This window comes from Castor canadensis, chromosome 18, assembly GCF_047511655.1.
Source record: "Castor canadensis chromosome 18, mCasCan1.hap1v2, whole genome shotgun sequence".
Classification (NCBI taxonomy): Eukaryota; Metazoa; Chordata; class Mammalia; order Rodentia; family Castoridae; genus Castor; species Castor canadensis.
In genome coordinates, this window is record NC_133403.1 from 39,353,310 (window position 1) to 39,378,444 (window position 25,135).

The following is a 25,135-nucleotide window of genomic DNA, read 5'->3' on the forward strand; positions in this document are numbered from 1 at the left end:
ACTTCTGTTTTATTAATGCCATTCCAGGTGGTGGATGGGACTAATTACCTCTTGGTGTGAAAAGTGAAGAGTTTCAGTAACACTGCTTTCTACCCTAGAAGTTGGAGTTATAAACTGAATTGCATTAAAAGGCTATGGCAGAGTGGCTCAAGTGATAAAGCGCCTGCCTAGCAAGTGTGAGGCCTTGAGTTCAAACCCCCCAGTACTGCTAAAAAAAACCAAAAAAGGCTATGTTGAATAATAATAAGGTTAGATTGAGGATGGGTGCCGATGGTTCACACCTGTAATCCTAGCTACTCAGGAGGCAGAGATCAGGAGGATTGAGGTTCCAGTCCAGCTGGGGCAAATAGTTCCTGAGACCCTATCTTGACAAAACCCGGCACAATAAAGGGCTGGTGGAGTGGCTCAAGTGGTAAGAGTGCCTGTCTAGCAAGTTTGATGCCCTGAGTTCAAACCCCAGTGCTGTCAAAAAAGTTGGATTTTCAGTGCTTTTGAACCTTCTAGTTCTGTAGATAACTCATTTTCTTTGGATTGATGCCATATTCATTGCTAAGCATCTGTGCAACCCAGATTACTCCCTGCGGGCAGCTTGGACTCTGGCTGTTAGAATGAAAGCTATTGATTTTTGTGTGTGAGAAAGAAATACTGTTTCTTTAATTTAAAATTGATCTGTCCTATTAGTCATGCAGTGACTAAAAGTACTTCATACTTCACAACATTTTTGTACTCCCTACTGAATTTCTTTTAGGAAAAATTAACTATGGTGGGTGTGGTGAGACATAGGCACCACTCCTATCCCCTGGAAAATTGGCAACAGTGCCTTCTTTTATTGGGTTTAACAGGAGTAAACCAGTACTGACACGAACTATGTACACTTTTCTTGTTCCTTCTTCCCTGTGGCTAATCCCCAGTTCTCTTATTACTCTATATAGCATGACTTCCTAGGTACACAAATACATGAGAGCTGCCTAGTGTAATGCTGGTGTTTCATGGCCCTAAGCTATTTAACAATAGAATCAAAGGCTGCTGAGAATTGTAGACTTAGAACCCTTAGAATCCAGTTCTTTCATGTTACAGATGAGAAAACGGATCTACAGAGGGTCACATGACTTTACATTTACTCCACTAGTTATTGGCAGATCCAAGACTCCAGTGTTTTTATTATACTCTGGTCAAGTTTTCTTGGTGCGATATATGAATTCTGAATCAGTCTGACTTCTGGTACTGTTTGTCCTTCTAATGCTTTCCCTCTTGGGGTGTGTGTGTGTTTATAACTTCTTTATTTCCTCTGACTCATAACTGAAATGCAACAAAAACTCCTATGCATGCTAAACCACAGTTTACAGAAACTATTTATCTGAAAATGGCAACATGGGCTATGCCATGTAAAGTCTGACCTCTGAATATTGAGATATAAAGCAATTCTTATAAAGCTCTGTGATGTTTGTTTAAGCTTGGTTTAACTTGGAACCTAAACATGAGAATAAAACAATTTTGTACTTCAGGTTTTTTTGGATCTGATTTTTGACTGTGATCAGGATTTTGAAGTGTTTTTGTGACTCTTACCAATCTTAGGAATAATCTTGCCAGGTGCCAGTGTCTCACCCAGTAATCCAAGCTACTCAGGAGGCAGAGATCAGGAGGATCGAGGTTCGAAGCCAGCCTGAGTAAATAGTTCAAGAGACCCTATCTGAAAAAAAAAAAACCCTCACCCAAAAAAAAGGGGCTGGTGGAGTGGCAGCCCTGAGTTCAAGCCCCAGTAATGCAAAAAATTTTTTTTTAAATAATAATAACTTTAAGTATAGATTGTGTGGACAATATGCAGATTTATTTAGGAAGTGAGTACATTGGATAGAATTTGGTGCTTATAGTCATGATAATTTTAATATACTTGATATAGTCATGTCTGAACGTGAGTTGTCCTTTCATTAAAAAAGGACCTTTCAAGAAGTCCTCTTGGGAATTTCCACTGGACTTCAAGTCCTGTCAGAAAAAGTCTTCCCCCCCCCTTTTATTTTTTTGGATGGTCTGGGATTTGAACTCAGAGCTTTGTGCTTGTAAAAGAGGCACTATGTCTTGAGCCACACCTCCAGTGTATTTTGCCCTGGTTATTTCTTTTTTGGTGGCCCTGGGGTTTACACTCAGGGCCTCACACTTGCTAGGCAGGCGCTCTTACCACTTGAGCTACTCTGCTAGCCTTTTTTTGTGGTGTTCCTCCCTGTCCCCCAATAGGGGAGAACTATTTGCCTTGGGCTGGCTGCACACCTCTATCCTCCCAAGTAGCTAAAGACATGAGCTGTCAGTGCCTGGCCAGTCTCATCCTTATACAGTCATGATTTTCTTTTCTTTTTGGCAGGACTGGGGTTTGAACTCAGGGCTTCATGCTTGCAAAGCAGCTGCTCTACTGCTTGAGCCACGCCTCCAGCTCAGTCATAATTTTCTTAAAGTCAAATTTCAGCCTGATGTACATGTTGACCTTGAGTGGTTTTTAAAAAATTAAACTGTAATTCTCATGCATGACATTTTAAATGTACAATTCAGTAGTTTTTGTATTCTTTAGGTTGTGCAGTCCCACCACTTATCTAGTTCTAGAACATTTTCATCACCCTCCCCCGCAAAAAAACTGAGAGGGCTGAGGGGGTGATACTAGTGTTAGAGCACGTGCCTGGCAAGTGCAAGGCCCTGAGTTGAAACCCCAGTACCGGAGGAAAAAAAAAAAGTAGCAGACACTTCCCATTCTCCTCTTTCCTCATCCTTAGTAAAATAAAGTAGATTCTGTCTCTGAATTATGCCATATAAATGGAATCACATATGTGGTCTTTCGTGATCATGTATCACTTTCACTTAGCATGTTGGAACATGTCAGTACTTCACCCTTTTCTATGCCAAAATAACATTCTGTTGAGTGACTATACCAATGGCTGTTGGGAATAGTGTTGTACATACGTGTGTTTAAGCTTTGGTGTGGACATGTGTTTTTAGTTTTCTCAGGTGTATACCTAAGAGTGGAATTGCTGGGTCATACTATAATGTGTAACTTTGCAAGCTTTATAGTTTTAATGTATATTTTCTGTAAGGGAAATTATTTTTTAAAATTGGAACAATCTATACATTCAGAGATGGATCCATACTTTGTGCCTAATTTCATAATTAACCCATGTGCTTTAAGAGAAAAATGTAGACTCTTAGGGAAATGTGGGAATTGTGGGGTCAGTAAAAGCTGTCCAGGACTAATAGAGAGGTAGGGTTCAGGAAGCTGCTGACTGGTTGCTGTCTGACTTTCCTGAATGTTCTGTCATTCTGTAATAAGATTTCAGGGGTTCATGGGTAGAGGAAGTTTGCTGTTTGCTTTTAAAACTCCAGCTCAATATATTTAATTTTTTTTTCTACATAGGGGTATTGTACTTTGTTTAAATCATTTTCTCATTTGTTGTAGTTTCTGAGTCTCTTTTCCCTGTCCACAAATCTGTTATCTAGAGATCCTTTAAGAAGTTTAAATTTTCCTAATTTACAGCTTCTCAGATGGTTCATAATCTCTACAAGATTCTGGATGAATCTTTCTGTCGAGCAAGCAACTGTATTTTAGAAGCATAACTATACCTTTTAAAAGATATGTTTTTGTCAAGCGATTTTAAATCGTAGCACAAAGTAGGATACAGAGGAAGCCAGTTTTGGAGGTTTTATTGGGGGCGGGTGTTAGTGCTGGTGGGAGGTGGAGGTCGTTTTCTGAGCTTCAGCATGACCTTAGGAAACTGGGTAATACATAACCTGAATGGTTGCAACAGTGTTCAAGTGGAGTTTGTACTAGTGTGGGGCTCCAGAAGCACTACACCAGGTCAGAATGTGACCTACAACCAGGTCCTTTGGATAGATCAAACACTTATGGCAAGTTCAAGCTAAATGTCAAGTTCATTTTTTATAGTTTCCTCATGTCTTTCAGAGAGGCCTTACTTGGGGCCTGAGTTGTCAGTAAAATGCTTTGGGAAAATAAGTGCATATTATTTTATCTGTAATGAAATTTGACTTTAGTCAGAAAATAGTGTGCCTTGTGAGTTTTCACTTCAAAATTAATTGTTAACTTTGGTCTCTTTTCAAGAAATGGTGCCCTGGGTCCTAGTAGTTTTTTTTTTCTTTTTTTTTTTTTTTCGTCATTGGTAGTAAAATTTGTAAATCTTACCTTGAGGGTTTGTACACAGGTTTTTTTTTTTTTTTCCAGTACTGGAGCTTGAACTCAAGGCCTTCACCTTGAGCCACTCCACCAGCCCTATTTTTGTGAAGGGTTTTTCAAGATAGGGTCTCTCAAACTGTTTGTCTGAGCTGGCTTTGAACAGTGGTCCTCCTGATCTCTGCTTGCTTAGTAGCTAGGATTATATTTGTGAGCACCGGCACCCCAGCTTGTACACAGATTTTTTTTTTTTTTTTTGCTGTATTGGAGTTTGACCTTATGGCCTAATGCTTGCTAGGCAGGAGCTCTTCAACTTGAACCACGCCCCTAGCCCTCAGTTTAGGATTTTTAGAGAAGAAAAGAGATGTAAGTGCTTTCCATAAAATTCCAAATAGAGTCTGGGGGCATGGCTCAAGTGGTAGAGCACCTCCCTGGCTAGCACAAGGTCCCAAGTTCAAATCCCAATACCGCAAAAAAAAGAGAAAACAAACTCAACTAGGATTTGGGGTGGATTAAGGAGAGGGGCCGGCTACTTTTCTTTAAGGAGTGACAGTACTCTACTGTTTCTTCTAAGTCAACCACTTTATATCTAACACAAAACAAGTCTGTCACCTTTCCTGTAATTTATGTAGTGCTTTAGATCTTATAAAGCAGTTATGTTATACTTTTTTTCATCTTTATAACTCTGAAGTAGTTTCTCTTACCTCTGCTAATCTGAATGTTTGCGCATCTGTAAAGTTAACTGGAAAGTAAGGTTGGTATCTTAGTTAGCATCCTTACTTGGGTGGCTGGTGCTTTTAAATTAATGGTTCTAGTTTGCACTTATAAAAGTAACACCTGCTCAGAAAAGTCCCATATAAAACACCTGTAATTGTAGTCACTGTGGCTCCCTTCAGCCTTTGTATATGTAATCGTATGTGTATACGCTGTTAATTAATATGGGGCTAATGTATATTCTGCTCTGTAATCTGTAATTCTTTTTATAATGTAAATTGGACATGTTTTCATATTAATGAGTATAGCTGCATCTTATTCTACTGCATGTATAGTCAGTCTATAACCTACTAAAGCAGTTCTGTGTTTTTATTTATATTTTTTCCAGTTTTTTGTTATAAGTAACCTAGAGTGAGTTTCTCTTTTCAGCTGAGTGTTTCCTTAGGGTAAGCTCCTTGAGGAGGAGCCCCTGGGTCATGTAGCCCATGAGCATTTGTGGGTGCCAGAGTGCCCTCCAGAAAGGTTATACAGCTTTGCTTTTCCCACCGCTGTGAGATTGTTCTCATCACGGTAAGTTCTTACTCATCTTTTTTTGTTGTTGTTGTGGGGGGGGCAGGCAGTGCTGGGGTTTGAACCCCAGTCCTCACACTTGCTAATCAGGCACTCTGCCACTTGAGCCACTTCATCAGCCCTATTTTGTGTTGAGTATTTTGGAGATAGTGTCTGTTTCCCTCATCTGGCTTTGAACCACAATCCTCCTGATCTCTGCCTCCCAAGTAGCTAGGATTACAGGTGTGAGCTACTGGCACTCGGCTTTTACATACTTACGAGATGAAGAAGCTTGTATCTCTGGAGCAGTTCTAGAATTGAATGAGTTGTTGGTCTGAATCCCAAGGACTACTAAATAATTGCAAAAATCACAACAATGACTTCCTACAATGAGTGCTTTCTGTTGAAGAGCCCTGTACTGTTTTTACTCAGGCCAGTTCCAGCACTTTTTGCACCAATTTTTCTTTTACTCATTAACAGGCTATTTTGAACAGAAAGGAATTTACCTGTTTTTTGACTAGCACGACTGAACATTTTGGTCTTTCAAGGGTACCAATCACCTAGCAAGTTTTGTGACTCCCCAGAATTAGAGTGTGCTGTCATTTGAGGTAGATGTAAAAGGTTGGCTGTGCTGAGTGAAGCAAACAGAAAAGTGGTTCTGTTTTAACTTCATGATGTTTGGTACTCTCTTGGATAAGAAAATAAATCCAAGCTTTTTTCATAAGAACTGAAAAACTGTACATGGCCTTTAGGTTTGACCACTAGTTAGCAATATGGTCTCAGTGATTTTCAGTGAAATAGGAAAGTCCAAACAGTGGCATCTTATACCTGCATTGTTCTTAGAAATCCATTTCTCTTGGTTCTTGAACTGTCACTTTTATCTTATCATTATTTTTCTTGCTAATGTCTTTTGCATTCAGTGAACAATCAGTGGTCTTCAAATGAGGGTTAGGGTGTTTTGTAAATACATTCTACACATGCGTAGTAATTTATTTACAGATCACTTGAATCAGTAAAGGGTACTAATGTGTAACTATCATACTGTTTATAACGGATTTCAGATTTAAAATGATATTTTTATTAGTGACTTAAAGGAGAAAAACTTTCTCCACACTTTTAGTCAGGTTTTAAAAACTAAAATAAAAAGATAAGAGCATTGTTTATTCTGAGTCATTGCAATCTCTGAAAATACACACGTGGCCATGTAGTAAGGCAGGGGTGAGTTGGGAAGCCTGAAATGCCGTCTCTGCTTTAAACCTAGGTCGTGCTATAAATATAATGTTGTATGTGGAAATGTAAAGTATAGCCATATTTATTAACCTTGATTTTATTAGGAGTTTCCAAAACAGGCTTTTTTTCTTGCAATGTGATTTAGAATCCCAGAATCTTCGATCTGAAAAAGGAACTATAGAGAATTTGTCCTCCTGCCCCTCATTTCACAAGAAAAGAAACTAAAGCTTAGAGAAATAATTGGGCCAGTGTTCTGGGTCAGTCAGAAACCAAGAAAGCCGGAGTGGAGTGATGGTGTCTCCAGACTCCTTTTAGTGTTCTATCTACCAACCTTTCACAGTGTGTGTGAGAAACATCTTTGCAACAAGCTCTCAACCCAGGGTGCAATGCCTTGTGCAACTGCAGGGTCATTTTCTTTTGGGGTTCAGCTGTGGAAAATGTTTTTGCTTTTGTTTTTTGTTTGGTTGTTTTCAAGAAACAGCATACTCAAATGGTAAAAAATTCAAATGGTGTTCACCCAAAGTCCCTCTCTCAGTAGGCAAGCAGTGTTACTGGTTTCTTGTGTAGCCGTCTAGAGAATGTTTTTACATATATAGGAAAGTATGGCCTATACACGCAAGGACCGTGACTAGAGGTGTAATGTGAACAAGGCAATGTTGTAAAAACAGGGTGTAATGGGAGAACAGGCGGCTGAGACCAGTTAGTGAACCACTGAAATAACCTGAGCTAGAGAAGGCTTTAGCTGGGGCAGTGGAAGTAGTTGGGGCTCCCAGTGCAGACAGAAGCAACAACACTTAGTGGTAACAGGACATAGAGGATGAAAGAGAAAGAGGGATGGCAGCTGGTTTTGAGGGCTTGCACCTGGCAGATTCCTTAAGGTTTCTAGCCTGGAAGTGTAAGTGGTGAGACTGTCACTAATCAGGCTGGGAAACAAATGAAAGAGGAAGGATCAAGTTGGGAATTTAGGACTTCGGTGGTACAGGAGGCATTTCTGAGGCAGGCTGACCAGGTTGTAGATGGCCTGCATCTAGCTGGCCTGGATTGCAGCCTGAGGGCTGGGGCAATGGTGTGAATTAGAGTCATCTGTGTCTCCCCTGGCCATGCTAGCTAAGGTGGAGGGCTCCACAGGTCATCTTAAAGGGCAGCAAGGGTTGAGAACTTCTGTGCCAGGTACTTAGCCACTTGGTGGGGAGGGGGAGTGTGTAAAGACTGTTAGAAGCACTGGGATTATTGTACTGACCAAAGAAAATTTACTAATTATTTTAAGATTTCCCATTTAACGTGAGAGAGCTCTTAAGTCTGATCCCTGACACACAGTAGGGAGCAGGCATGGAAGAGATGCTTGTTAAATAAGGCTATTTCAGACTCAGTTGGGGTGAGAGGGTAAATCATTTCATTTCTTCAGAATGCAGGTGAAAACACTTATTCCTTGGTACTTGAAAATGTTATTGTTGAATATTTAATAGGCTGTTGAACAGTGGTGGATGTATGACTGAAATTACTGAATGGACCACTCATCTTTTATGCATAGTCTGTGAGTGGGCATTGTCTTTCGGTTGTGACCACAGACCAGTATGTAGAGCTGGCAGCAGACAAGCGTGGTTCAAAAAGACTTTTGTCTGATTGCTACTGGCTAGACTGGTCTGTGTGCTGCTAGGGTTTTTTTTTTTTTTTTTGGTGGTGCTCAGGACCTCATGCTTGGTCTATCACTTGAGCCGCTCTGCCAGCCCTTTTTTGTGATGAGGCTGGCCTTGAATGATGATCCTCCTGATCTCTTCCTCCTGAGTAGCTAGTATTACAGGCATGAGCCACTGGCATCCAGCTGCTACTAGTCTTTCTTAAAGATAGTGTGACTCATTTGCTGAAGGTCCACTGTGAGTTGAGTGCTGTGGCAGGCACTTGGAACACAGCCTGTGAAGTTGGTGATAAGAGTCTCTCTCTCTCTTTTTTTTTTTTTTTTAAATTCCTGGTGAAGCTTTGTAGAAAGATTCTCATTTATGACTGAAGATATGGAGGCTCAGAGAGCTGCTCAAGGATACCTCCTCCCAGTCTTGGAGCTGGAACCCACATCTGCCTCCAGAACCTATCCTGGCTCAGTGTATACACTGTCTCTTTTAAACTGTCTTTTATTAATTTTTTTTTTTTTTTGGTGGTGCTAGGGTTTGAACTCAGGACCTCACACTTGCTAGGCAGGCACTCTACTACTTGAGCCACTCCACCAGCCCCTACTGGGGTGGTTTTTTACTGAGTCTGAATACTATTCAGTTATTAGCTATATCTAAGTTGATAGTGGAGCAAAGTCCCTTAATGAAGACAAATAAAAGCCTCACAAAACCTTGTTGACTTTAGGGGAACCAAAGCCTCCTCTCCTCCAGGGGAGCTCCTGCATGCCTCTCCCACTTTCCCATTCCAGGCTGATTGATGGTGAGTTCATGCACAGTGTAGTAGGCTTTACCTGGAGGTCATGTTTCTCATGAAACCTAACTTTTGTGTCTTGAACTTTCTCTCTTTTTTTTTTTTTTTTTTTGGTAATTTTGGGGGCTTTATTAGAGGGAAAATGCAGTAAACAGCTAGATTAAAAGTATGGTTCATGAAAGGCCCATAATAAAATTCATAATAAAAACTTCATAAATAAAAACTCCCCAAATGGTGGATAACTGCCTCAAATGCCTCTCTCCTCAACATCCTCTCCACTGCTCATGTTTTCATCCTTTAAGGCTCATTTCAGACACTTCTCCATGAATCCTTTTCTTATTCCTTCAGCTAGATATGATCTGCTTTTGTTTTTATTGGTTTAATTATTGGTTTGTATTTATTTTGTTTTATTGTGTCATTCATCTTAAATCTCTCCAGCCCAGGTCTCCAGCCCCAGTTGTTACCACTTGATTTTAAGTTCCCTTGGACAGGAGCTCTGAGTACATGTAGATCCCTTTAGCTCACTCTCACCACACTGTCCTGCATGTAGTAATATTCAATAAAATGTGGTGAACAGCTTTAATAGTGAATGTACGCATAGAATGTAGTTTTAAGTAGATTTAGAATAGTTTTTGTTAGCCCTTTCATAAAAGTAATGTGTTTTAATTATTGAAAAACCAGAAAGTATGGGACACAAAAAAGAAAATTACTCATTGCCATACCACTCAAAGATCACTACCTTACTGAAAAATATGTAGAGTAAAAATAGTGTTCAGAAATTAAGAGACTGCTCCACTTGCAGGTTTATTCAAAGGGATAGTGTTCTCATTTAAAGGGAGTGAGGGGGATAAAAGAGCACTTGTGCCAGGGCTGCATCTGACTCTTGACCTCTCCCAGAGGGTGGTATTTTAGTCACGGCCAGCTCTTATTTTTAAGAGGAGTGAAGAAAGCAAGGGGTAAATAGTAGTCTCTTTGGGTGAGTCAAAGATACCTGGCTTTCAAGGTAGCAGCACACTTCTAGTCCAGCTACTCAGGAGGCAGAGGCAGGAGGATCAGTTGAGCCCAGGCCAGTCTGCATGACAGTAAGACCGTTTCAAATAAAATGGGACATTCAGCTTAATTGTCACAAGTATTAGGTTAATGTTTACGACCACAATTCAAGATCAATTCTTGTAAGTTACATAGACAAAAACATAAAAGGCCAGTACAAGTAGGCACAAACCAGATAGCTAGCTGGTCATGAATTGCTCATTACTTCCTTACTTAACGGTTAAGTGTGGGGTTTTTTTCAATACTGGAGTTTGAACTCAGGGCCTATACCTTGAGCCACTCCACCAGCCCTTTTTTATGAAGGGTGTTTTTGAGATAGGGTCTCACGAACTATTTGCCCAGGCTGGCTTCAAACTTCGCTCCTCCTCATCTCTGCTTCCTGAGTAGCTAGGGTTACAGGTGTGAGCCATGGGAACCTAGCCTAACTGTTAAGTTTTTCACTCTCTTTTATTTTTGTAGCACTGGGGTTGGAACGCTAGGTGCTCTTAGCGCTTGAGCCACTCCACCAGCCCTTTTTTGTGATGATTTTTTTTTTTTTTGAGATAGGGTCTCAGGAGCTATTTGCTTTGGGGCTAGGTTTCAAACAGGATCCTCCTGCTCTCTGCCTTCTGAGTAGCTAGGATTATAGGCCTGAGCCATCAGTTATTTGGCTTTCTATAACATTTCCTAATAAACATCCTAAACTGACAGAAACTACAGCTTTATTAGAGACCTTAATTCTGTAACATCCCTAGTGCTGGTCTGCATTGTTCAGAGCTTTTAATACTAGAGTGACACCCTGCTCCTCCCAGGTGATTTGCTTATTGCTTCCTCCCATCCACAAAGCATTGCTAACATCAGTTAGAGGAAGATACTGTTGAAGGCCTCAAGGGAATGATTTGACCTTTTCAGTGACTTAACCTTCAGCTCTGTAGACTGTGGAGGGAAGGCCAGTGATTCATGCCAAGTCTATAAATTCCAGGTTGCCCAAGCCACAGGTGAGCCAGAATGGATTATTCTACAATAAGTCTTTGCTGTTTAAACAGAAGAACTAAAGTTAGAGGAAGAACATTGTTTTTAAAAAGTTAATTTTAAGTTTTGCCTTTACACTGTTGTTTCCTAGCCCTCATTTCAACATTTTTTGCTGCTTTTTAAGACAAACAACTGCCCAGAATAGTGTGGAAATAATCTTTTCAAGTGAAGGAAGTATTCTGGACAATAGATGTAAATCTCACTCTCTCTCTGTCTCGTTCTGTAGCCTCTTTGATTAATTATTAAGTAATTTCACTTTTACTAAGCTAGTAGGAATAGCTAGCTATTTTGGATTTCTAAGACAATATAGACCATTTATTCCTGCTTTTGATTTCTTACTTGTGCCTTTCCATTTCTTTAGCAAAATCTGTTTTGCCTATAGGTTCCATTTTCACACTTTATTACAGGGTTGGACCTTTCTTCCTTTCATCCTTCTAAGCTTCATTTGAGTTCACTGTTCTGCTTGAAGATCTAGAGATCTTGATGCAGCCTTGGTCTCTGGAGAGTCAAAAGATACAGGCTTTATTGTGATTAATACAGAGTGTGTGCTTTGGGGAGACTTCTCCCAAAGGAAATTCATGGCTTGCTTGTTAAAGCAAGCAGAACATCATAATCTGTATGATTTTTGCCTCTGGAGAACTGAAAAGACTGTTAGTCAAAGCACATTGCACTTTTTCTTAATAACTTGACTGTTGAATATATTTTTTTCTGTAATGCTGCTTTTTGTTCCCTTTGGAATAATTATTTGCAGATAAGAGTATTTCTCAGTCCTGAATTACAGGGGAGTGTTCTTAAATGCCCCAATAGTTGGGGCTTCAGAAGTGCGGATGTGACTGTGATCTGTGCCATTTGATCGAAAATGGACTCTACTCAGATCTCATCTTCCTTTAGTAATCTTCAAGTTGTGATGCCTTGAGACAAGTGAGAGCTGCTCTGAGAACACTGGCTTGAAGCATTTGAAGAAGAGCTTGGCATCTGCAAAGATGGCTGGAGCATTGCAAGAAATATTGTGCAACTGTGGGACCCTGTTGCGGGTCGGACCCTGCTGTTCCCATACTCAGCTCTTGTGGTTCACTGTCAGGTACTCATCCTAGCAACAGGAGACGTGTGTCACTGAATCAGCTGGCTTCACTGGAGTGGGAGGCTACGTGTGAAATTTGTCAAGATCATCAAGGATATAAGGGATAGAGCTGCCACTATACGGAACCGCTGCTGCTTGATATTGGAGACTTTACCATACACTTTTTTTTCTTTCTTTCTTTCTTTTTTGCGGTGCCAGGGCTTGAACTCATGGCCTTCACTTTGAGCTACTTCACCAGCCCTATTTTTGTGAAGGGTTTTTTTCAGATAGGGTCTTGAGAACTATTTGCGTGGACTGGCTTCAAACAGCGATCCTCCTGATCTCTGCCTCCTCAGTAGCTAGGATTACAGGGGTGAGCCACTGGTGCCCAGCTAACATACACTTTTTGATAAAATAAGATGTTTTCTTCATTGATGCTTATATTAAACTGAAAGTATTTTCTGGGCATCATCTTTTAGAACCTGTTTGTTTTGTAAGTGTAATTGCATGTCAGTCTGTAGATGAGTGTAGTATGAGGGGGGATTCAGAAGAATGGCAACATCACACAGTGCTGATGGCCAGGAATGGAGGACAGTGCTTAAGACAGTCATGCTGACCTTAGTTCAGATATCTTTCTCAGGTCAGACTTTTGCAAGTACACAGTTGGGTGGTTGAGTGCAACTGGGAAGCTAGGATGTTTTTAAATTCCACAATTTGAGTTTACCTATCAAACCTTTCTGCCTTAAACTGTTTGAGTTTCTTAAACCGAATTAACTAAGTAAGGTTCAGAAATTAATGAAAAGCTAAGTGTTTTTTTTTTTTATTTTTTTTGTTTTTGGCAGTACTGGGGTTTGAACTCGGCCTCATGCTTGCTAAGCAGGCACTCTACCTCTCGAGCCACTCTGCTAGCCTTGTTTTGCATTGGGTATTTTCGAAATAGGGTCTTTTACACTGTTTGCTTGGCCTGACTTCAAACTATAATCCTCCTGATCTCTGCCTCCTGAGTAGCTAGGATTGTAGGCGTGAGCCACTGGCACCTGGCAGAGTGGTTTTTAAGTCCAGCAAAACTTGGTGGTGCTGAGGGTGGGCCCCATTCATGCTAAGCTTTCACTTCACCACTGAACTGCATCCCAGCTCTAAAACTTTATTTCTATGTTGTTATAAGATAAAAACATGGTATTTTTCTAGGAAAATGAAAATTGGTTGTTACTTAGAATTTTATTCCACCTTTTTAATTTTTTTTTTTTTTTGTACTAGGGTTTGAAATCAGGGCCTCTCATACTTGCTAAGCAAGTGCTCTAACACTTGAGTCACACCCCTCAGCCCTAGAATTTTCTTCTTGTAATAAAAAGATACATTTAAATAATGAGAGACATATCAGAATTATTCGCTCTGCTCTGAGCTCTTTCCTTTAGAAAATCAGTCTATAGAAAACTTTAAGCACTTTATTTAAAAACTCATAAATCATAAATATTTTTAGTTGATCATTTCCCACTTAAAAAGCTGATTATTTTCATTTAAATTATATATCACTAGTAGAATTTTCTGTGCCCTGTAATGTTTTCTTAGCCTTTTGCTCAGCTATTTCAGATATATAGCCATTATCTTAATCTAATAATATAGTTGTAATTGGATTTTGGGTCAAAGGAAACACTTAAGCTAGACATGTGTTCACAGACTGTTATTAATGGAGATATAAGATGATTATGGTGAATTAAAGGAAGTAGCTTCTGTACTCAGTGCAACTCTTTTTCTTGCAGTTTGAGGAGTTTTTAGTTATTAACTCAGCCCACCTTTTCAACTTTTCTCTCTACTTCTGTAGGGATTATGTCATTCTGACAGACTGGACACTTAGCTGTTCTTTAATCAGTTATCATATCTATGATTGTAATTTGATGCCTGAAGGAGGATACAATCCGCAATTGAGCTATCTGGCCAGGAATTCTCATTCTTGAGATAAAGTCTGTGCACACACACCTTGAAATTTATTGCTTTCTATACCTTCCCTGAGTATTTTATCCACCAGTATAATATTAGACCTCGGGCCTACAGACTCAGAGTTCCTGACTTCATACAGAGCACTTCTTCAGAGATGGGCTGCTGACCACTGGAACCCAGTACACTTGAGATAGAATTCAGTGTTTTAAAGGTATTTTCTCTCACACCCTTTTGAACAGTACGATCATTTGCTCAGTACTCTTTCTGATTACCCAAATCCAGATAGGATATATTGAGAGTCCAGATAATTTTTTGTGTTTATTCTTTTCTTTGTATTCCCAGTGATTGTCAAGTCCACTTTTTTCATTACTTCTAACCTAAAATCTTAAAGTTGATACCTGACCTTTACGCTCTCTCAATCTATTCTTCACACTTGTCAGGATTATTTTTCTAAAATACAGATTGATTTATATCATTCCTACTCAGAAACCTTGATTAGAGGACTAGAGGTGTGGCTCAAGAGGTAGAGTGCCTACCTAAGTGAGTGCAAGGCCCTCAGCTCAAACCCTAGTACTGCCGGAAAAAGAAAAAGAAAGAAACCTTGATTACTTTCTGTTTCTATAGCAGCACCGTCCTGTAGCAGCATACCACAAACCGCCTGTTGAATCTAAAATTTCCTAGTAGCTACATTAAAAAAGTTAAATGAGCCAGCTGTGGGCACATGCTTGTAGTCTTAGCTACTCTGAAGCCTGAGACAGGAGTATAGCTTGAGCCTGGGAGTTTGAGGCCAGCCTTGGCAACAAAGTAAGACCCCCATCTAGGGGGGAAAAAAAAAGTGAAATGAAATCAGTGCAATTAATTTTAATTAGTATATTTACTTAACCCTGTACATCTAAAATATTTTAGTATATTCAGTATAGAACTATTATGAAGCTACTATATGATTTTTTTGGTGTTGGTTCTATGTTTTTTGAATACACAGTGCATTTTACGCTTAACACAAGCACATCTCAGTCCCCAAAAGCCACACTTGACACGCAGCAGCCACATGTAAGTAGCAGCTCCCTGGTACATAGCGCAGGGCTGTAGCGTAGTCTGGAGCTCTTGGACTAGTGTCCTGGGCCTGCTTCATTTTTCAGTGGTTCCCCATACCTTGTCTGCCATTCTCTCTCCCTGCCTGTGGAAATTGGACCCACCCTCCAGGCACTCCTGAATGGCACTTCTCAGAGAAGGCTTGATCCATTCCCACGGTGTCCTGCTGTCTGTCCTGTAAGCACTCACCACTCATTCTTAACTGTCCCTCGGCAGCATTTAGAGCCATTAGTCTGGTTCCTGTGTGAGTAGTCTGGTTGCACTCCCACTAGTGGGCAAACAGCTCAGACAGGCTGGGGCTCCAACAGCCCTCTGGCTTCCTAGTGCAGCGTGCACTGTGTGGGAGCACGCATGTGACCTCTGTTTGCTCTGATGGCTATCCTTACCCTTTGCTATTGGATAGATGCTAGGCTGGCACCTTGGGATCTTAAGCAATCTCTCCTTCACCAATTGTTTTCTTTGCTTCTGGAATGTATTTTGAATAAAATTTCCTTTACAGCTCCACTGTTTCAAAGCTGTTCTTGTTCTTTGTGAAGCTTTAGCTTGTGCAAGAGAGGACCTAGTAATTTCTGTGTGGAAATCACCACTGAATGTGGATAAAACTAGGTTTTACATGTGCACGTGGTACAGGTTATTCTGGTTTTAGCTCATTCTGAACCCAAATGTGTCTCTTCCCATTGTATAACTTTGTTCTTTATAAGTAAATTACAGATACAAACTAAGGCTTTTTTCCTTCAGCATTACTGGAAAGTTTATGTGCATTTTGAATTTTATTTTTCCCCTAAAAAAATTTGGCCAGTGGAATTTTCCTGGGATCTTTTGCCCGTGTGAAAAGCAAACAGGTGCCTAAAAGGTTGTGCTGTATTCTGGGAGAAATGTGATTAAGGTTGAAGGGCTGTGTCAGAGCACACTCCACTCACTGACAGATTGCTTAGTGGGTGCCAGGACTTGACTCTAAATGCTGTCTCAAACTTTAATGGTTTTCTTATGAAGGCCATTTGTAGATGAAACCAATTTGTTTTTAAAGTTAATTGTGGCTGTTGGATCAGAGACTGGTTAAGAGAAAATTCTTCCCTTGGGCAGGCAGTAGTTTGAAAAGAATGAATGATTCATCAGATGGTGTTGCAAGGACTGTATTTGTATTTTGTTTTAACATAAATTGTTACATTTTAAATTATGATGAAATCTTAACCTCCGTGAAATAAGAATTCCTCAAAAGAACTTCCTAGTAAACTATCTTAAAATCTCTTAAGAGTTTCCCATGTCTCCTTACAACTGCCTGAAAACAGTAAAATACAGTATTTACTGCTGGTAAGGCAGGTCTCCATCTATGTGTCTACTGCCCCCTCCCCTAGCCCCATGCATCTCTTTCCTATTACCTCCATCCCTAACCCACCTTAAGTTTCCTGGATATCCCTTGTCTGCAGGTCAGACTGATGGCTTCCCGTGCTGCCTGCTTTGTTCTTCCTCTCCACACAGAGCAGACAGAAGGATAGTTTTTTCTTTTTAAACTTTTGTCATTATCATCATTATTATTTAAATTTTGTATTGTGGAAAATTTCAAATATAAAAGTACAGAAGATAAGTGCAGCTCAATTTCAGCCTCAATAATGATGCCATCATGACCAGGCTTGTCTCATCTGCCTACTCCTCTGTCACCCTCCTCTGTCACCCTCCTCCACCCCAGTAATTTGGAAACAAATCCTAGGCTTTTCATTTTAATCAACTAGTTAGGCATTGCCCCAAAGTGAGATTTTGCTTACTGGTTGGTCACATAAGTGGAGCAGATGCTGCACTAATGTAGGGAGTTCTTTGGCACCATTTCTTCCATTCTGCCTCTTCTGAATTTTTCAAGATGGCTTCCATTTCTGCTTAATAGCTGTCATGACCAGAAAAAATAGGTTCAGGAGTCTATTTCATGTAAGCCAATTTTGTACCAAGTACATTTTTCAAAGATGTGTATGAAAGCTGAATGTACAAAAAATATTAGGGCAGGTGTTCCACATTCAGAAAATCCTGGGTTTTTTGTTGTTATTGTTTTTGCGATACTGGGGCTTGAACTCAGGGCCTACACCTTGAGCCACATCACAAGCCTTTTTTTTGTGATGGGTGTTTTTGAGATTGGGTCTCTTGAACTATTTGCCCCAGCTGACTTTGAACTGTGATCCTTCTGATCTCTGCCTCCTGAATAGCTAGGATTACAGGCGTGAGCCGCCAGTGTCCTGTTCAGAAAAATCTTAAAATTGTTAAGTTCCTGCTGAGATGCAGTTCAACATTAGTGTTTGCCTAGCATGCATGAGGCTTTGGGTTCAGTCCCCAGCACCACCTCGCCCACACACATATACAAAAATTATCTATGTATTTGTGTATTTACTTATGTATTTATTTAGTACTGAGGTTTGAGTTAAAGGGTTTCCTTGTGCTTGTTAGGCAGGCAGGTGCTCTACCACTTGAGCCATGCTGCCACCCTCCTCTTTTGAATTTTTAAAAAATAAAATCATGGTATGTGCTCATGGTAAAGATAAAATTCAAACAATGTCGAATAGTTATGAAATAAAGGTAGACATTCTTCTGTTTGTTGATTGCTTTCAGTCCCTTATTTCCAAAACTTATTATTACTATTTCTTATAAATTCTATCAGAAAGACCATCTAAAACTTTAATAATGTGTATGCTGAACATGTATTCTCTGTGTCTTTGAAATTCGTAGGCAGAAATAGATGTGAACGTTGAAAAGAATAACAAGCTTGGTGTTTTCCCAGGGGTGGACTAGGAGGTTGTATGATATTGACTTGGATGCTTTATTGACTTTCTTAAACACTAATTTTCTTTTCTTTTTGGGGGGGGTGGGGGGGATGGTACTTGGGCTTGAACTTGGGGCCTCATGCTTGCTAGGCAGGCACTCTACCACATGAGCCACTCTGCCAGCCCAACGATAGTTTTCTCTTGATAAAGGAGGCTTAAGCAGACTGAACTCATCAGCAGCCCTGTGGACCTCTGAAAATGTACACTAGTGCCTTCCAATAGAAATAGCCAAACGTGAGCCATATATGTAATTTTAGATGTCCTAGTATTCACATTAAATAAAAGTAAAAAAGATGAAATTAATGTGTTATTAGTGTGTTATATCCAAAATGTTATTTCAATATAAAATTAAAGGGAATTTTTGCTCTTTTTTCATACTAAGTTTTCAAAATCAGTGCATATTTTATACTCACAGCACAGCTGTACAGGATGGTGGTTATTTCTAAATGAGGAGGAAAGGGGAATGGAATATGGTTTTTATTTTGTTCTTTATTTACAGTTAGTGACCAATGTCTGATGTTTTGGTGTTCTTTTTTTTTTTTCGTGGTGCTAGGGCTCAGACTCAGGGCCTGTGCATGCTAAGCATGTGTTCTACTACAGAGCCAGCCCCAGCCCTGCTTTTGGTGTTCTTAAATGATTGCCAGCTCTGGCTCAAATGTATTATCAATGACAGCAGCACTTTTTTTTTTTTAAGTTAATTTTCATTCTTATAAACAACAGTATTAGTAACTCAGGTACTTGCATACAAAGATGATAATCCTGTTGAAATTGAACTCTTGGCTAGTAGGCAATGCCACCCTGTGGTAGCTCAAAAGTTTATTTATGAATACACGAAAGACCAAATTGTAAGCAGAGAATGTGACCTAGGAGTATTAATGGACAGTAGAGTAGACTTAGGCACTTTTTATTTTGAATTTGAGGTAAATATATACACTAGCATGTAGTAAAGTGAGCTGTTAGGAAGAGAGGGAGTAAGAATTCCTGAGCAGTTGGTGCCCATGTGCATTAAGTGTAATTTTCTTTTGTAGGGGTTGCAGATGGTGTAGGAGGATGGAGAGACTATGGAGTTGACCCGTCTCAGTTCTCAGGGACTTTAATGCGAACGTGTGAACGTTTAGTAAAAGAAGGACGGTTCGTGCCAAGTAATCCCATTGGAATTCTCACCACAAGCTACTGTGAGTTGCTGCAAAATAAAGTACCTTTGCTTGGTAAGTAACTATTCTGTGTTTCCTCTTTCAAGCAGCCATTAAGTGGTTAAAAACAAAACCAAGAAAACGATTTATCAGTCTGGGTTTTTTCTGAGGCTCTTCTTACTAACCACAGTTGATGGAGAAGCAGTGGGCTAACCAGCATAGGTCATACTGCATAGAGGGAATATAGCTAGGTACCACCACTTGGTAAACTGGTGTTATTACCAAATAAAGTTTTAGATACAAACAGAGTATGCCCAGCAATTCTACTCTAGATATATACACCTAAAAAAACTCTTACCGTGTACCAAGAACTAGGGGTAAGAATATTGTAGCAGCATTGTCAGTAAGAGCAGAAAACTGGGACCAGCCTGAGAGCTCAATAGTGGAAAAGTATACTGCTGTGAAAAGGACTTACGCTGCGTGCGAGCTCAAGGAGAGGAGGACAGAGTGTTCTGCCGAACACCGCCTGATGAGCTGGCTGCAGCGGCTCAGGCCTGCAATCTAAGTTACTCTGGAGGTAGATCGGCCCAGGCCCAAAGTTAGTGAGACCCCATCTCAACCATAAAGTTGGGTGTGGTGGCACGTATCTGTCATCCTAGTTATGTAGGAGACTTACATAGGAGGATCTTGGTCTAGGCTGGCCCAAGCAAATGTAAGACCCTATCCAAAAATGACTAAAAGTGATAAGGGCTGACAGATTGACTCAAATGTAGAGCGCCTGCCTGCCTAGCCAGTGCAAAGTCTTTAGTTCAAACCCCATGTGCAAGCAAAAAAGAAAGAATACCACCTGACATCTCATTCATTCCATGTGGTTCACCACATTCAGAAACATAAGAAATTTTAAGCTGCATTGTTAAGGGATTATAAAATATGTTAAAGAAAAACAAGAGGTTGTTAAATTCAAAATATGGTTCCCCTCTCCACCCCCCCCCCCAGATGAAAGGGACTAGAATCTGGCTTGCAGAATTCAGGTGATTACCTGTGGGAACTACAGACACCCCAGGCTTCTAGTAGCCAATGAGTCTCTGAAATTGCTTGGCACAAATTAGATCCCTGTTAATCTTGTGTTAGAAAACTTAAAACCAAATGGCTAGCTTGTTTATCTGGAGTGCAAATAGAGCATCCTTTGGCCAAGCTTCTACCTCCTTCTACTAACTGGTTTCTTGGGAACGTACCCAGCCTTCTCAGCAGCCTCTTAGGAAGGGTGTTATTAAGTCTCTGTAATTGCCAGCATTATTCTGGTTACTAGAAGGCTCAGTTCCTCCCAGTCACCAGCTGCATTTAAAATCTGCTTGTGTGCAGTGTTACTGCCACACTAATAGATTTTGCCTTTAATTTAAATCCTTTTTGGAAGGGGTTCTTTTTATCACTCTACCCTCTTCAGTCTTTTCTGTGCTGTGGTTAACCAGCCTGTTTTCCTCCCAACTGAAGAGAAATCTTGTCTTATGGTTTCAGAATATACCACTTTACTTAATATCTCTTATTTTAGACATGCAATTTGGAGATTGCCTGACAGGATGAAAATTCTAGATTCTTTTTCTAGCAGTCTCTGTTGAGTTGCTGTATGTCTTTGGGCAAGCCACTTATCCTCTGACCCCATTGCTTCATATGTTGAATGGCGAGACCTCCTAGACAGAGGTTCAAGGGGCTGACTGCATCTTCCCATGAACACCTCTGCTGCCACCATTTCCCCACCCCACCTTTTACTTTGGCTTGGGTCTAGTTGCACCACACATTAACTATCCTGCTTTTCGTACTTTAAAAGCTTTTTTTGCAGTATGGGGATTTGAACTCAGGGCCTGGCACTTGCTAGCTAGGTGCTCTACTACTTGAGCTTTGTTTCCAGACAAAAAAAAAACTTTGTTTTTTGGTTTTTTTTTTTTTTTTTTTTGCTGTTTTCTTCCCCTACTTCTGCTGCTTTTCCTATTCAGCTTCATGTAACTTGGAGATGTTAATAAAGTAAATAATAATAAGTAAATAAATAACAAGTTTTAGATGTGTTAGTGCACTTACTTACATTGACTATTGCGATTACTTTTTTCTTTTTTTGTCCTAAAACACATTGATATAATCCTTTGTTGCCATATTTCTCTCTCTCTCTCACACACACACACACACACCCCACCCCCCACCCCCACCTCACTTAATCTACACATCCCTGGGACATTTGTAACTAGACTCAAGCAAATTTTGGCAGTGATCGGTCTCTGAGTTTTACTGAACCTCAGTTAGATTTAAGTGTAAATAATAATAACTTTTAAAAATTAAGAATTTTTTTTTTAATCCAGCAGTTGCTAAAAAGCCTACAAAGCAAATCCAATATAAAGGGCCAGCCAGTAATTGTTGACATATTTCCCTAGAAACCCTTAAGTGCATTCATAAGGTCTTAAGAATTTCAGGACTGGTGGCGTGGCTCAAGCTATAATTTTGTAAGAGTGCCTGCCTAGCAAGCAAGCATGAGGCCCTGAGGTCAAACCCCAGTGCCCCTTGCTGCAAAAAAAAAAAAAAAAAAAAAAAAGAATTTGAGGGGTCAGTCTCTTTCTCTGCTGCACAAAAGGCTTTGTAGTAGCTTATTAAAAACAAGGAGTTGAGTGATAAAAAGATTTCCATTTTAGCATGAGGGATTTGTCTGGGTGTCTGCCTGTGTGGGTCAGCCATTTGGATATCCAGCCCTCATTCCTCTTCAAACACAGAAGGATGGGTTCTTCTCCACATGAGAGGCTCGGGGCCTGAGCCATGAGCACACATGAGGGATTTGGGGAGGCAGAGGAAGGAGTATCTCCTGCACACCCCGATGGTTTTGCAAGGCTGGGCAGGTGTCCATTGCTGCTGCTTTGGCAACTAAAGCTCCGTCACCCACAGGGCCATTTTGGTTCTCCCTGAGTATGTTAGTGCCACAGTGCTAGCGAAAGGATAACCTGGGCTTGTCAGTGATTCATAAGTGAGTCAGCATGAGTCCTTCCTCCTGAGGGTTTTCAAGGCTGTGCTGCTCTCCTGTTATTTTTCACTCTGAAGTTTAATGGCATCAGCTTTCAAAAAGTCTTTCGTGTGGCAGTTCTGTTAGTGACAAATGGTTAGAGGAAGGAAAACTAGTTGGTGATCTTACTGTATTGTAAGTACGGAGCAGGTTGTAATGGCACTGCTAGTTACTTAACAGCTCCTGTGTTTCTCTTTTCTTTGACATTTAAGGGACAGGGACTGAGAGCTTAGCATTACTGTAAAGGTGAGAACCAAAGTGTGTACTATAGACAAGGAAGGAGGATTGCAGAGTAGTCAGGATGACAAAGATGCTTACAGTTAAGTTTTTACATTAAGTTACATATTTTCATTATGACAAAATTACACAATCCCACTAAGAAGACTATTAATATTAGTAATTGTGCCCTGGATTGTTGCCATCCTGTGTTTGTGCGTACAGTAATGGTAAGTGGAGCTGAGTGTCGCGTGTGCTTCTAACACCCCATGGGGTAGGTAACACAGGTCAGGAAGAAGACACAGGCCTAGAGAGAATAAGGGGCTTGCTGTAGTAGTTATAGCTGGAAAATGAAGGTACCTAGGACTTAACACAGCTGGTTTCATAGTCTGTTGTCTTTGATCATCTTAACAGTTTAGACTTTGCCTGCTATTGCTTTTCTTTTCAAAATTTACTTGCAGTGAACTTTCGTCTTTGGGATGTACAGTTTTTTTTTTTTTGAAGGAAACTACTTAATTTACTTACCATCTTTCCTTTCCAGATTATTTCTTTAGCATAATTGTAATGGCTGCTAAATGGCTAACACTTAGCTCATGCCTAAAATCATAGCTACTTGGGAAGCAGAGATCAGGAGGATTGCAGTTTGAAGTCAGCCCCAGGCACATAGTTCATGAGACGCTGTCTCTCAAATACCCAACCTAAATAGGTCTGGTGGAGTGGTTCAAGTAGTGAGCCTGGCAAGCAGGAGGCTCTGAGTTCAAACCCCACTACTGCTTAAAAAAAAAAAAACCTAACACTTACCTGTTCAGGTGTTTGCCAAAACTAATTTTAATCCTTAGGGACAGCTCTATGAGGTGGTTACTCTTGTTCCTATTTTTGTAAATGAGGAAACTGAGGCACAGAGAAGTTATTTGCCTGAGATCGTATAGCTGGCAAGTACAGAGCTGGGAGTCATGTAGGCAAGCTGTCAGGCTCCAGAGTCTGCTCCTCCAAGTATTTCATGTATTCCGTGAACGTTTTGTAATTTATTTAACCACTCCTTAATTTTAATTTTACTTACTCATTTTCTTGTGCATGCTAGGAAAGTACCCTGCCGTGGAGCCCCAGCTGCAGCCCTTTATTGTAGGTGTCTAAATTGTTCCAGTTCTTCCTTTTTTGAGATACCTCAGGCTGTCCTCAAACTCACGATCCTCCTATCTCAGCCTCTTGGGTGCCAGGATTATAGGTGTGCATACCACGTCCAGTTTTCTCCTGATCTTAAAACGGTTTTTATACTTAAGTCTTGCATCTCTAATTATTTTCTTAGGATAAATTCTCACAGGTGGAATTGCTAGGTCATAGGACATGTACCTTCCAGAACTGTGAGGCCTTAGAAAGGGGAAGGGTGAGCAGATGTGTTCTTGGCACCATTGCCAACATCGTGCATTGTCTCCTTTGGACTTTTGTGGGTTGTCTTTTTTGTTTTTTGGGGTTTTTTTTGACTTTTGCTAAACTAATAGGCAAAAATGATTACTGGTGCAATAACCAGCACATACTACAGTCCATTTACATGTATTTCTTGGTGAACTGCAAGTTTTTGTGTTTGCTGCTTTTCTGTTAGACGTGGTGCAGGTTTAATTTTAGCTGCCCAGTCAGCCTTCCTTTTGAGGAGGGTCCTCTGTGCAGCAGAGGTTTCCAGGGCTCTGGTAACTGCTTCAAATGTGGGCTTGTCCCTCTGGCATCATTGTCCCTGTGGCATGAACAGGTTGATTCCTCAAGCTTCCTGGGAAAACTGGTCTTGTTACTTCATAGGGAGTCTTTGGTTTCTAACAAGAGTTCTTCATGGTTTCAGCAGATGGGGTCTGGTTTTAAATTGTGGTCATGCACCCTGTCTTCAGTATTAGTGATTTGTGGAGGAGGCTTCCCTGCATAGCATCCTTGCTGGCATGTAAGATTTGCGCCTTTGGCACAGATGTATGTCCCCAGTCCTGTAGCCGGAAGAATGCAGTCCGCAGCAGCCTGCTTACTCCCTGTGGTGACCCTCATCGGGTTACTGTTGACATTCAGGGGGAGGCGGAGCAGTACTAAGAACAGTTTTGTTTATGCAAGACACTCAGATGAAGACACGTTGCTCTTTGGAGTTATGGATAAAGATGTGTGTGTAGAGGCAGCCTTGGGAGAGAAAATAAGTGGGTATGTGTTTGGTTTCTAGGTAGCAGCACTGCCTGCATCGTGGTGCTAGACAGAACCAGTCACCGCTTACACACAGCCAACCTGGGCGATTCGGGCTTCCTGGTGGTCAGGGGCGGTGAAGTGGTACACCGATCCGACGAGCAGCAGCACTACTTCAACACTCCATTCCAGCTCTCAATCGCTCCCCCAGAAGCCGAGGGAGTCGTCCTGAGTGACAGGTAACCTCCCCTCAGCCCTGCCCTTTGAATATAGTGGGATAGGCATCTTCGTTTGCCTGTGATGAACGAAGCCACACAGCAGCAGTGCTCTCATCAAGAGGACCTAGTTGGGCCTTTGGAAGGTATTTTTTTTGAAGCAGATATTACAGCCATGTTGAGTTCTGATAGATACCAAGTAACTTGACAGGATTATGAAAATACCATTTGAGGCCAGGCATGGTGACTCACACGTGCAATCCCAGCTACTCAGGAGGTAGAGATCCAAGGATCACGGTTTGAGTCTAGCACAGTCAAAAACAACAAACAAGCCAGGAATGGGGGTACATATATG

The 25,135-nt window shown here is 40.7% G+C and overlaps 1 protein-coding gene across 1 annotated transcript in view; it reads left to right on the top strand.

The window, feature by feature from the left end:
- The window catches only part of Pptc7 (protein phosphatase targeting COQ7), a 38,440-nt gene that overhangs the window by 3,674 nt on the left and 9,631 nt on the right, over positions 1-25,135 (top strand). Inside the window, exons 2-3 of the mRNA XM_020164224.2 lie at positions 19,057-19,236; positions 24,606-24,804. Of these exons, the coding sequence (XP_020019813.2) occupies positions 19,057-19,236; positions 24,606-24,804 (379 nt within the window). The remainder of the gene's footprint in view (positions 1-19,056; positions 19,237-24,605; positions 24,805-25,135) is intronic.